The 12738-nt window shown below is 39.4% G+C and overlaps 2 protein-coding genes across 5 annotated transcripts in view; both read right to left on the reverse strand.

The window, feature by feature from the left end:
• LOC128030885 (LIM domain-containing protein 1-like) overlaps positions 1 to 6567 on the reverse strand; it is a 34050-nt gene extending 27483 nt beyond the window's left edge. The window contains exons 1-2 of one of the 4 annotated variants that reach the window (XM_052618959.1): positions 6545 to 6567; positions 4046 to 5217 (exon numbers count right to left, since the gene is read on the reverse strand). In XM_052618959.1, coding sequence (XP_052474919.1) covers positions 4046 to 5102 — 1057 coding nt within the window. In that variant the 5' untranslated portion in view covers positions 5103 to 5217; positions 6545 to 6567. Of the gene's footprint in view, positions 1 to 4045; positions 5218 to 5468; positions 5791 to 6544 lie in introns of those variants that run through there. The other 3 variants (XM_052618957.1, XM_052618955.1, XM_052618958.1) reach the window with 3 other exon arrangements.
• A 1477-nt stretch (positions 6568 to 8044) lies between these two features.
• lars2 (leucyl-tRNA synthetase 2, mitochondrial) overlaps positions 8045 to 12738 on the reverse strand; it is a 54998-nt gene continuing 50304 nt past the window's right edge. Inside the window, exons 20-21 of the mRNA XM_052618954.1 lie at positions 11946 to 12073; positions 8045 to 9174 (exon numbers count right to left, since the gene is read on the reverse strand). Of these exons, the coding sequence (XP_052474914.1) occupies positions 8995 to 9174; positions 11946 to 12073 (308 nt within the window). The 3' untranslated portion in view covers positions 8045 to 8994. The remainder of the gene's footprint in view (positions 9175 to 11945; positions 12074 to 12738) is intronic.

The following is a 12738-nucleotide window of genomic DNA, read 5'->3' on the forward strand; positions in this document are numbered from 1 at the left end:
GCCCCCAAAAATCCATATCGGTCGGGCTCTACCGGCTACGATGTTCTTCCGCAAGACGCAAGCAGTTCTGTTTATTAACTGCTAGAGCGTCAAAAGTTACCAACTGCAGGTTTAACTGAAAATAAAAAACCTTAATTTAGTTTAACTGATGTACTGACAAAACTAAATAAAATTATAGACATATAGAAAGAAACAATGTCAAACACACAAAATTACTAAAGAGTTATGATTTTTACTAAATTTTAAAGAAAGGTCAAGACAAAAATGAGTTCAATGTATGACCAGTCAGTGGATTCCCATCAGCACCAGAGGTATTTGTTTACAGCTATACATCTAAAATAAAAATAAAAAATCTGTTTTTGCTATTTATCAGCCAACATGTGTTATTAATTGATTCATGTTAATACAGCAATGGTCCTTAATTTACACCTGCCAAATGCCAAACAAGTAAAAATATGCTTTGGCAGATAGTTAAAACAGTTGTCCCATACTTGATTAGAAACAGACACATAATACATAGTTACAACTACACCGAACAAAATCACATTAAGAAAAACTAATATCTTTAATAAAACAATTATATAAAATACAGTTAAATTATCGGGTAATTTATTAAATTAAAAGAATTATAATCCTGACGGTTTCACTGATTTGCAATGGTCTCTCTCAGAATGATGGATGCCATTTTTAAAATGTGAAAATTAAATGTAAATAATTTAATGCAAACTTATATTTACATAAGGTGAACATTAGGTCACTTGTTTGACTAGTAAAATTATTAGTTTAGCAAGTCCTAATTTATATAAATTAAATGTATGTAAATATAATGGCCCATTTCAAAGGAACAAAAGATGACTGTGTTTATTTTTTCTTTTCATCTTTACAGTTACCATTCACTGTAGTGAAGCAGTGCTGAAATATTTTTGTAAACAGTTTCCAGTATTTCAACAGTAAGTGACCATATTTAACATGCCTGCACATTACCGCAAAGCACAACCGGGAAGGGACGATCCCTTCTTCTAAACTCAGAGATGTGGATTCATACGCCAATTAAATTACCACAAGACTTTGATCTCTGTCAAAGGAATAAATAAAAAGTCAAAATAGGGCTTAAGAAATGACAGCAGGTACACGTTCTCAGTTCAGCCACCATTGAGATGGAGGCCAAACAGTTAATTCTGGAGTCAGCGTGCAGCCATTCAAGAGAGGACATGAACTCGAGAGCTGAGGGACAGGAAGCCAAGAATCCTAGATCACAATTAAGATAAAGCCATAGTCGACAGGAAGATTAAGGAATCCTTCATCAAGAGCGCAGGGCACAAAGCATGAATGTCTGCTGTTGGTATGTCTGTGTGCACAAGGCGGGACTCCCTTCTTCATCCCAACTCACATCCCACTGTCTCTCCCAGCACAACCCACTCCAGACGGGGGGGGACGCCAACCATTCGGCTGTCAACAGAGTCGTAACCGCCATTAGACTTCTCTAAAGTGTCTTGTAATTTATTATTGTCTCTTTGTCCTCGTTTAGCAACTAAAACGCAGACATTCCTCAACAACCCGGCGGTGTAGCAGCTGTCAGACGGAGGCTATAAACACCAGCATGGCTTATTAACCCATTCACTGCCAACTCAGCATCCAGAACGCATCAACAGGACACAAAACACCCTTCAGTGCCTTCGATTGGGCTTTTCTTTTGAATGCATACAATAGTTAACTAGTTTTCTGAAATTTTATGTCCAGGTAATATATAACACAAATTATAGTCTGTATGTAGATTACATTTATTTAAAAAAAAAACATAAAAATAAAAGATACGTGTAGAAACACGTCATCAGTTTTTGAAAAGGGGCCATTGGCCATAACTCCCATTGACTTCAGAAATAAAAAAAATTTAAACTACCGTCCAAAAGATACTTATGCCTGAATGATATTTAATGCTTTCCGAGGCTTTGAGAGCTCTTAAAAAATTATATTGTGCGGGGTTGACGATAAAAGCAATGAACTTTATTCATCCACTCCTCAGTTAAAAAAAAAAATCCTTGATTTGTTCAGTCCATTCCTGGCCAAAGAAAGCATTTGTCACTCAATCTATTTTCTAGCATGAATCAGAGAGAGATAGTGGCTGTCAAGCCAAAGTAAAGGGCAAAGGTCATGAGGATGTGAGCTGCACTGCACTCACTCCATGTGTTTTATTCTAGCTCTGCGGGATCATTTAGTTCAATCATAACCAACTCTTCCATAGTGAATACGTTATACAGTCCACGTAAACAACGACTGTCCAGAGACATGCTTAAAGGAAACTATTTGTGTGTCTATATGACTCGGTCACAAGAACGCTGATGTTTGTGTCTATACTGCAATCTCACAGTAATATATACCGTACTAAAGATACTTCACATGCTCTATGATGGCTCTGTGCTTTTCCAGCAGGAAATTCCTTTAGCAACGACTAAAATGATTCACCAGAGCTTAATGGAAAAAGCAAGTGCAGCTAGGGACTGCTAGCCCATCACACACTTTAAATGTGAGAACTATTCTGCACTGAAATCTTAACGCACTTCACCTGTGTGGCAGTAAAACCAATAATCCATTCAGTTAGGAGTAAACGGATTCCCTTTGCTTCTACTGTACAGGCATAAACATAAAGACTAGGAAAACAGTCAAACTTTGCTCAGTGCATCATCAGAGACTGCACTTTGAAGAACACAGAGGAAACTGTGAAAAGCACATCAGATGTCAGCACTTCTCAGCTGTTTCTGATAGACTTTAAAGCTGGCATACTGAACTAGTTTAGGAACAAGGGATCATTTAATTGGTTCCAAATGATCATTTGCTCCTTCTTATGTGACCTTTAGTAATGTGGTGACCCACACACAGAGACCACCCATAATATTAGTAGTTTATGTAGGCACACGGTGTTACAGTTTTTTATGGACCTTATAAAAAATTATAGGAAAAAAACTATAAACATGCTGTGAAAATTAACCAGCTTAAAGCTACTGTATAAGAACATTGTGTGAAATTCACTTTTTGCATAATGGTAAAGGGATTGTTCATCCAAAAATCCAAATTCTGTCATCATCTACTCACTTTTACATCATTCCAAGCCTCTAGGACTATCTTTCTTCTGCGAAACACAGAAAATATTTTGAAGAATGTTGGAAACCCACCAACTTTTGATGCCATTGACTTCCAAAATATCTCAAACTATTTTCTTTAATATTCCACAGAAGAAACTCATACTGTAAAGAGATGATGTTGAATAAATGACAGAATATTAATTTATGGGTGAACCTCCCCTCTTTCAATATGCCATCTTCCTTGAGCTCCATAATTTATACCTGTACTTTAACCATAAATCCTTTTATTCTTAGGTTATTAAACTTGTAACCAATGTACATTGAAACTAAATTCAACGATGAGCGTGGAAGAAGATAAAATAAATGTATGTTTGGTTTTGTAACAGTCCGCCAGAGACAGTTGTTAGGTCTTATTCGGAGACAAAAGAGAATAAATATAGATTAGCTGTGTTGCAGACCCACTGCCCAGAGAGCGAGTGAAAATAGGGGTGGCGATGTTGGTTTAGGGTAGTTTCATACACAGCGGGCAATGTGCGACAAGGAGGAAACTTTCCTTAGTGTGAGAAATAAACTTGAACACAGAGCCTAACTCAAAAAAAAAAGAAAAGGGGTAACTGTGAAGCCTGCCTTTGGTAATTGAAACGTAATGAAATAAAATAAATTAACAACAGATGGGAAAGAAAGCAGGCCCAGGAATAGCTTCTGGAAAGGAAAAAGCTTGGAAATGCACCGCCAACAGGAATCTACATTGCTCTTTCACACACAGATGGATATACAGCTCATTGTGGCAAGCTCTCCCTGCCCTCCACACACACACACACACACACACACACACACACATGTATATGGAGTGAAGGTCAAGTGGAAACAAGCAGAGGGTTTTTCAGTCAGCAAGCTGCTAAACATTACTGCAGATGTGAAAGAGATAAATAGAAAAACACTGGCAGTGATCACGTTGTGCTCACCAAAGTACTCAGCCTTTGGCTGGGCGTCCATCTCCTTTTCCAGGCGTTCAGTTAGAGCTTCTAATTTAATTTCAGCCGCAGATGGCCCCTGATCCGTCTGTACATGGAGGGTCTGGCATGGCAGCTTGAGCGCCCGAGAAGGGCTGGAAGACTCATCATGGGGCGACTCAACTGGGGTAGCAGCGGGCACTGTCAGGTTACCGGGTGCAGGGCTCTTGGGTTGGGATGGCTCACCTTGCTTCCCTCCATGAGACAATGGAGGTTGTGTCACCTGGGTAGAGGAGGGGGTGCCAATATTATGAGCTCCCCCGTTTAGATACGTCGGTCCACTGGCAGACCAATGGTCAGAGTCTCGTTGGCAGTGCTGAACAGGGCTAGCCTGTTGAGGCTGGTGATATGCATCCCTGCACGTTCCTGTGGGCGACTGAGAGGGAGACTTCCCTGTTTGAGGGTATCCCTGAGACACTGGAGAATAATTCTGACCCGCTCCAGGTGAGCTGGAAGAGGAGGAACTGTTGGAGAAAGGAGATGATGGCGTCGGAGATGGGTAAACACTTCTTGATGCCCATGTGCCAGGGGGGCTGGTAGAGGGTGCCGATCGGGCTGGCACTGGTATTGGGTTAACAACATTCCCAGTCTCCTTAATGTCATAGACCCTGTTGCTGGATCCATCAGGTAAGCTGGCAAAATTATGCTTTTGTCCTTCATAAGATATGTAAGGAGTCCCAGCCACTGGTCCAGAGATGATGGGTGGTTTGGCTGCTGCTTCACCACCCTGTTTACAACTATTGATGGGTGGTCTGTCTTTGGTGTAAAATGTGTTATCTGACACTTTCGAGTGACTTCCATTCATCCTGTTTCTTGCCATCTCCTCTTGCTGCTTCTGCATGTGTATTTTGGTCATTTTCGAGGCAAAAACTTTCCTGGTTTCTTCAAAATCCGGGTTGTTTCCCGCATCTCTCTTCACGCGAAATAAGCCGTCCTTCGAGGCTTCATACATGTTCAAGTCCTCGATGAATTTACTCGCCTCGAGTCCCAGATCATCGTATTTATCCATGTCTGCAACTATAACGCGCAGTGAAAGGCTCAGAAAGTGAGTTTTTAAACGTCTTCTGTCAGAGGAGGATCTCCAGCGGTAAACTGATGGAGAACAGCTGCTCAAACTCTTTCACCTGTGGAAAAAAGCCACTTATACAATCACTCAGAACTGCAAAAGCAAGTGAAGAGATGAAGTTTTCACACGACAAACATCACACCATATTAAAATAACTAAGCGTGAAGGTAAAGCTATTTCGACGAAAATAGAAAAAACTGTAAAACTACAAAAACTGAAAACAGCGAAAAAGGAGGGGGAAAGCTACTATATAACGACCTCACGGCTAACTGATAAGAAACGGAGGCGAGCGGGACTTTGCTAACTTACTCTCAAAACTTTCGGAGGTACAGTAGCTCTCAGTATACCTGAATGAAACTCCAATAAAACTCGAGTGAAACTCTCAAATGTACCGAAGTCTGCTCCACAGTGGACGAGAGAGAGTTTAATCTGCTCGTCAGTGGACTCCTGTCTTCTGCTCACCGACAGTCAGAAACCGAGCGACTCCCGCCTCCGCTCCGTGAATGAAGAAGCGCGAGACCCTGGCAAGAGCGCGCGACCCGCCGAGCAGTTCACGAGCGCCGCGCGCTAAGAGAGAGGAAAGTGTGCGCGTGCAGTTTCTCCTCACGGATCCCCAGTCTAAATAATCAACATCAGTCTTTTCGCGGTCAGAGAACGTTTTAAGCGGTTTAGAGAGCTTGTACTTGAGAGAGACGTGTAAAGACTGTGTGGCTGTGTTGTAATTTCACATGATTAAAGTAGTCTGAAGAGAATTTGCTCACCACGAGACATGTGGAAATAATCCAGCACTTCGTTTTATAGCCTATTATACTCAATTTGACATCTAACGTTTACATTGAGGTGGTTACTTGAGGAGTCGACTTTGTCTGCTGTGCAAAACACAGGGACGTGCAAAACCAGTGTTATAATAAAATAATGAGCCTGATTCATCATTTATTCATTCATTCAGGCTATGAAAGAATGGATAAAGATTAAAAATGAATGCATAAATAAAATGAATTTACACTTTTCACAATAAATCACATCATTTATTGACCCTTATAGGCTATAATTCCCAACCTTGCCAAGCTTTAAAAATGAAAAAGTAATTCAATAGATGAACAGACCAAAATTCAAGTTATTCACTGACGATATTTCCCAAAAGGCCTCAATGAACATTCTCCAGTGTTTCACGTTTCTCTTCACTTTGAGAATTATGTTTAGTAATTTTTTAACCCAGCTCTTTTTATGAGAAGTTTTGCCTGAAAAGTATTATCTTGCTAGAAATAAACTTCCACAGATATGTTGTATCTGAAACAACATTCAGCCATGTATAAATACTTCTTGGAGCCACTGAAGAGCTGTTGACAATGGTTATGCATTATTGTAGTCCAGTATTGACTTACAGTTGTCTTTAACAGTCCCAGAGCTGTTATCAGCATATATCTGAGTGAAAAGCAGCTTTTAAAAATCCCAGATTGTCTATAGTATAGTCTGGGGGATTTTAGTTAGCCTTTATCACTTGTCAAGTATAATCAACAATCCGTTTCTTTAGAAAATGATAACACACCTCCCTTTAACAAGTCACATGATTTGAAGAAACTGTACAAAGAGGTGTGCCAAAGATTAATACTAGAGAATAAAGTTTTGCTCTGATTCTTGGTAACCAAACGTCTTGGTTAACCTTGACTTCCATTGTATGGTCAACAAAACAGACACATTTCTCAAGATATCTTGTTCATATTTCCACCGAACAAAGAAACCCTTACAGGTTTGGAATGCCATGAAGGTGAGTAAACTACAGAATTGTAATTTTTGGGTGAGCTCTCCCTTTAACCTCTAGTATTCGCAACAGTAATAGTGCTGCTTGCTTCAGCAAACACAGAAACGACAAAAACTTGAACATACGAATGCAGTACAAAAAGACACAATACACAGGAAATTAACACTCTAAAAATATCAAAGACACAAGACATCTAGGAGACACACAACAATTCCCTTCCTCCTTTTAAAGTCAGCACATTTGAGGAATGTAGGATTTCTGGTGAATTACTCTAGTGTTTAATTAGTGAGTCACTTCTATAAGGGACAGCAGAGGGGATGGATTTCAGACTGAATTATGTGTGGTTACTGAGTAAACAGCAGAGGTACTGTCACCGAGTGTCCCGGGACGTCAATACCCTAAGGCATAACACTACATTTGACATGAAAGACTTTCTTTATGCCCATTCCCAACTTATTGTTCACTCAAGCACAAAGAGAAAAAATTCTCCGATGCATTTGGAGAAGGTTAGACACTCAACACAGTCTAAACCCAGTTAGTGAGGAGCTAACTCGAGCAGTTTCAGTGTGTGTGTGTGTGTGTGTGTGTGTGTCATTGGGTTGGGTCGCCGAGACTGAGAAAATTGGGCCAAATCACGCCGGTGTTGAAATGTGATGACTCAAGTCTCTCCGTTCTCATTTCCAAAGGGAATGATGGGTATTCCTAAAGCTATCTTATTCTTATAAGTGTGACATTTTTCCTTAAGTAGAAATACTAAAATGGGATTTTCTTGTGAAACTTACTCCAACAATCTTTCTTATATTTACAAAGAAATACATTTACCTTGTACATACAATACCTTATCTAGTTTAACATTTTTTGTTGTTGTTATTACCATTGACCTCCATTGTACAGAAAAAAGAACAAAGATTTTTCTCAAAATATATATTTTTTATATTCCACAGAACAAAGAAAGTTCAAAGAAGCAACTTCAGATCTGCCTTCATCCAAACAACAACCACCTCACTGAATCAAGTCCATGGCCTACTTTTGTTGCAAAAGTCTCAATTTGTGGAAAAAAAAAATCGCACTTGACTTTAATATGCATGTTCAGTATATGCAGCAGCTTAAAAAACATTGAGAATAAATTTATGATACCATTTTATTTCTGATTTGCATTTACACTTATTCACTTAGACACTTATGTTTTTTTTATTATTATTGCAACAGGCTTCGCCAACACTATTGAAGATTTTAGTATTTCAGACTCTTTGATGGATAGAAATGTGTATATGTGTCTTGGGGGTATGGTTAGAGCAAGATTTTTTGAAAGTAATTCTAATTGGTCAATACATTCAAGCACATTAGAGTTGCATTAACGGTTCTTAAATTTTGGTTGCATGACAAGAGTGTAACTTTTCGTATTCTTAAAAATGTAACATTTAATTCAATGCATTATTTATCATTATTTGTGACGCGTACTAGCAATTTCTGAGTGAAAATTGTTTTAAAGTAAGTCCTACACCTTTTTCTTTTTTGTTGCATAGTATACTTGTGATACCCCCTCCCCTCCCCCCACTGAAATAATTAGCTTCACAGTGTTTGATCTTCTGCCTTTCTTATAAATTTGTATGTGATCGAACACCACATCCAGGAAGATCAAGACCTAAGACTCCGTACAGGACAGTGAGACCCCAAAGTGAGTGTAAGACCCAGCAGGAATCCCCCAGTTGTCTGAAGCACAGCATGATCTCCACGTGCAGGTCTGTTCCTGGTGTTGTCATGTCAGGCTAAACCTGGCAATTCAGAAATAGCTCTTTACCAAACACCAACACTGCCAGACCGGCCTGGAGTCCGTCACGACGAGGGCCAAACAAGCATCCTATTAACCTGAAAATCGTCTAAAATCCTCTTTATTTAGCAACAAAGAGCAAAGCAGCTTTCATTTTCAACTCATCAAGAACATCTTGTAAAACTGAAAAGTCAGTTCACCATGTCCTTATTTGTTCACTTAAAATAAAAAATAAATCCTTCAGTGATGTGGCTCTTTGGATATCTGCGGTCCATTCTGGACGTCCAGGAAGGCACATCGCGTCATTCGTCCACCAGAAAGTTGATGAGGGCCGTTCTGGGCGAGAGGATGGCCTTCTTGATGACCCGCTCCGAGAGCAGACGGACTCCCAGAGGGCTGTTCAGCACCAGCTCCTGAACCTTCTGTGCGTCCTGAGCCACTTCACGAGGTACAGACACACTCCCACACGCCTTATTATTGATCTGAGGATGAAACCGAGAGAAGAATGATGCCAACTGAACAACAAGCCGTTTACATTTCAGACATTATTTCATGCAAAAAAACTAAACAGGTAGAAGTCTGATTGATGCAAATGATGACAATAAGAAGAGAACTAGTTAGTGGCGCAAAAATAGTTTGTTCTCCAAATAAAGTCAAGGGTTTTGTTTTTCCCATTTGATTGTCCATTAGGCAAAACTCCACTAGTGGGGAGTTGTTTTCTGACTTGCCCAGCTCTCAGACTTCTTCATGGCGAAGACAATCCCAGAATCCTTTGCAGGAAATTTTAATCAGATGGGAACCGTTGAGCATGGACAGATGGAAAATGCTTGTGATAAATGTATTTTATATACTATAAAATGACGAAAAACCCAAACTATTTTACCTGTGCGCTACGAGCTCAGTGTCTGTATTCTGCTCTCCAGATGTTTGTTTAACACCATTTACAATATATTAAAAACAATTAATAAATCTTGACTAAGACAAAACTTTTGATTTTTACCCCCAATAATCAAAGAAATACCACTTTTATAAAGCAAAGATGCATGAAATTGATAAAGAGTGACATTTATAATGCCTTATAACAGTTTTCAATATTAATAATAACAATATAATCCAAAACATTGGGAGGATTTCTGAAAGATCACATAACAGGAATAAATTATGTTTTTTTTTTTACCTTGTAATAATATTTCACATTAATCACAATGTATTTCAAATGTTGGTGAGCATTAGAGACTTAAAAACATTTTAAAAAAATCATGCAGACCCCAAACATTTGTACAGTAGCTTTATAATATATACAAATGTATAAGCTTTTTTGCGTCCGAGCTTTCTCTAGTGTGTAAGCATCTTCACGCACAGAAGTGCTTCTACAATCATGCTGGAGGACAGTATACTGATGAACGCTTTTCCTCTCGATCAGCAGTGATTTCAGCTTTAGCATCTGCTGTTAGCGTTGTGTGTGTGTTGGTGTGAAACTGAAGCTGGTCTTCTGGTGCATCTGCTTCTCAGTGTGCCTGTGGTGAAATGAAACGCACCCAGACAGCTGGACTGCATCATGGGAGAAGATCATCCCTGTTATTATGACTCCCAAAGTAGTTCAGCCACCCGCACAAAGCAGAGCAATCCCTAAAATACTGGCAGACTGGTGCCAGCCGGAGGCCTGGCAAAGAGCGGGTGGAGCAAAGGAAGTACTTATTGAACAGAGTATGCATTAAAATATCATGCTCATTTTCCTTATTTGTATATGAAATTCATGATTTTATCCTTCTTTGTGACTGATATGGTAGCTACAGTAGTCTTTCTGCCTTGTTACCAAATAATGTGTGGTGTGTGGTGTGTGTGTGTGTTCAGGTGAGTTTTGGTAATAAACATCTGGCAACAGAAGATCCCACTATTCTGACCTTCTCCCTCACAAAGTTAATATCTCCTCATTTTTGAGTTTACATCTTGCAATCCTCATGTTTGTCCATCTAGTTTATCTCATACTTCGTTTGTTTATCTTTGAACTCTCAGCTTTCATCTGATTCGTTGAGATGGATGAAAAGCAATGGTGAGAAGCAAACTTCTAGTTCTAATAAAGTCTCAACTGCAAGAAACAAATGCAGAATTGCAAGGCATTAACTCAAAATTGTGAGATACTGTATAAACTTTGAATTGTAAGAATTGCTAATTTTGTCCATAGTGGAAATGGGCTTCAATAGCTAACAACACAATACTTTAATGTACTTAATACAAGCTCAAGTAGTACCAGACATATTCATAAAAACTATCTATGCTTTGCTGGCTGTATATAAAATACTTATAAGTAACATTTCCCATCTGCCATCTTGTTTGACTGTTTTACCAGTGGATTCTGAGACTGCCGCCTTTTTGATTTTTGACAAAACTATATAAATATACCAATTTATACCAAGGTTTTTTGTTTTTTTTAACAATGACAGATGCATGAGGGCAAGTAGAGACACACACTTGACCAAGTCCTTAAAAGACAGTAATGGAAAGAAGATTTCAGGCCCCAGATAGTTCAAGTCTGTAATAATCGCTCACTCGCTGCGCCAAATTCAGAGGCCAATCCCTTCACACACACGCACGCACAAATTACAGAGAGCCTGCTCTCAAATACAGCCTTTTAAGAAGGAGGTAAACACTTTCACTTTGCCCTTTTCCCAGAGGACATCCTGTGCTGAATATTCTGCATACAAATATCCTGAAGACACGGAAATATCACAAATACACAGACACCAATTTTCTTCGAAAATAAAAATGTTTGATCATCAGAAATCTCTAAGGGCTACCAAAAGAGGCAGTTGAAACGAACTGAACCAGAAAGAACCAGTTTGTGGAAAAGATGTCCCCGTTGTCTGAGGCTCTGGATTCCAGGTGATAATGTTGTAAATAATGTTCAGTTTCTTGCACAGACCGATCGTTTCACTTCATAAGTCATCAATACAGCGTCAGAAGCCACAGCCTGTATGAGCTTTTTTTGACTCAATTGCATCTATCGATTCACCAAGGACCACAGTTTCATCTAAAAATCTTCTTTACTGATTTACCAAAGGACAAAAGAAAGTCACCTAGATCTTGGATGGCCTGGGGATGAATAAATTAGCAGCTAATTTTCAGTTTTTTGAGGGAACTATCCCTTTAATTTTTTTTCCCAATCCGCTGGATTTCATTTCCGCCAGAGGATTCAGGAAACAAACAAAAATTAGTGTGTGTGTGTGTGTGTGTGTGAGAGAGAGAGACATACCCGTACGGACAGCTGGAGTGTGTCGGGTGTTTGTAGGTACTCGGGGTCCACACTGGGCCACGGCTGCTGAAGGACACTTCCCTTCCCAGACAGCACACTTCCTAGAGGACTCCTCACCTGAGACAAACCTGACAAGGGTTTCAGGAAACGGTCAGGAAACAGTCTGAACACCAGTAGACTTTGTTCAAATTTATCAAATGAATCACATTAAGAAAAGATCCTCAATGAAGGTAGTTCAAAGACATCACTGAAATACGTGTCACAAAAAATTATCTAAATGACAAAGTATCAATTTATCAAAATCAAGTTAGGTTTTTTTGTTGAGGATCATATTTGATACATCAGGCTTTTATTTTTGTGCACTTGCTGATATTAAGTAAATTTATGCATTCAGCAAAATTTTATTTATGCATTTAGCAGATGTTTTTATCCAAAGCGACTTACAGTGCATTCAGGCTATCAATTTTTACCTATCATGTGCTCCCGGGGAATCGAACCCACAACCTTGCGCTATGCTTTACAAGCGATGCTCAATGCTGTACATGTAGAAGCCTGCATCTGAGCTCAACATGGCCTTCGGGAAGGATGTACACTTCCGCTTGTCCTTAGCGTGTGTGTGCAAGAACAGGAGGAAGAGGGAGAGGAAGGAATAGTTCCCCCAAAAATGAGTTCTGACATTATTTACTACTAGATTTTCTGTGAGACCTAAAGGTTCTGTAAATCTATGAGCACACAGAGAGAAACACACTCTTAACAAGCAACGTTTGGTCACATAGTTACAAATCCTCTGGTC

This window comes from Carassius gibelio, chromosome A16, assembly GCF_023724105.1.
Source record: "Carassius gibelio isolate Cgi1373 ecotype wild population from Czech Republic chromosome A16, carGib1.2-hapl.c, whole genome shotgun sequence".
NCBI classification, from domain to species: domain Eukaryota; kingdom Metazoa; phylum Chordata; class Actinopteri; order Cypriniformes; family Cyprinidae; genus Carassius; species Carassius gibelio.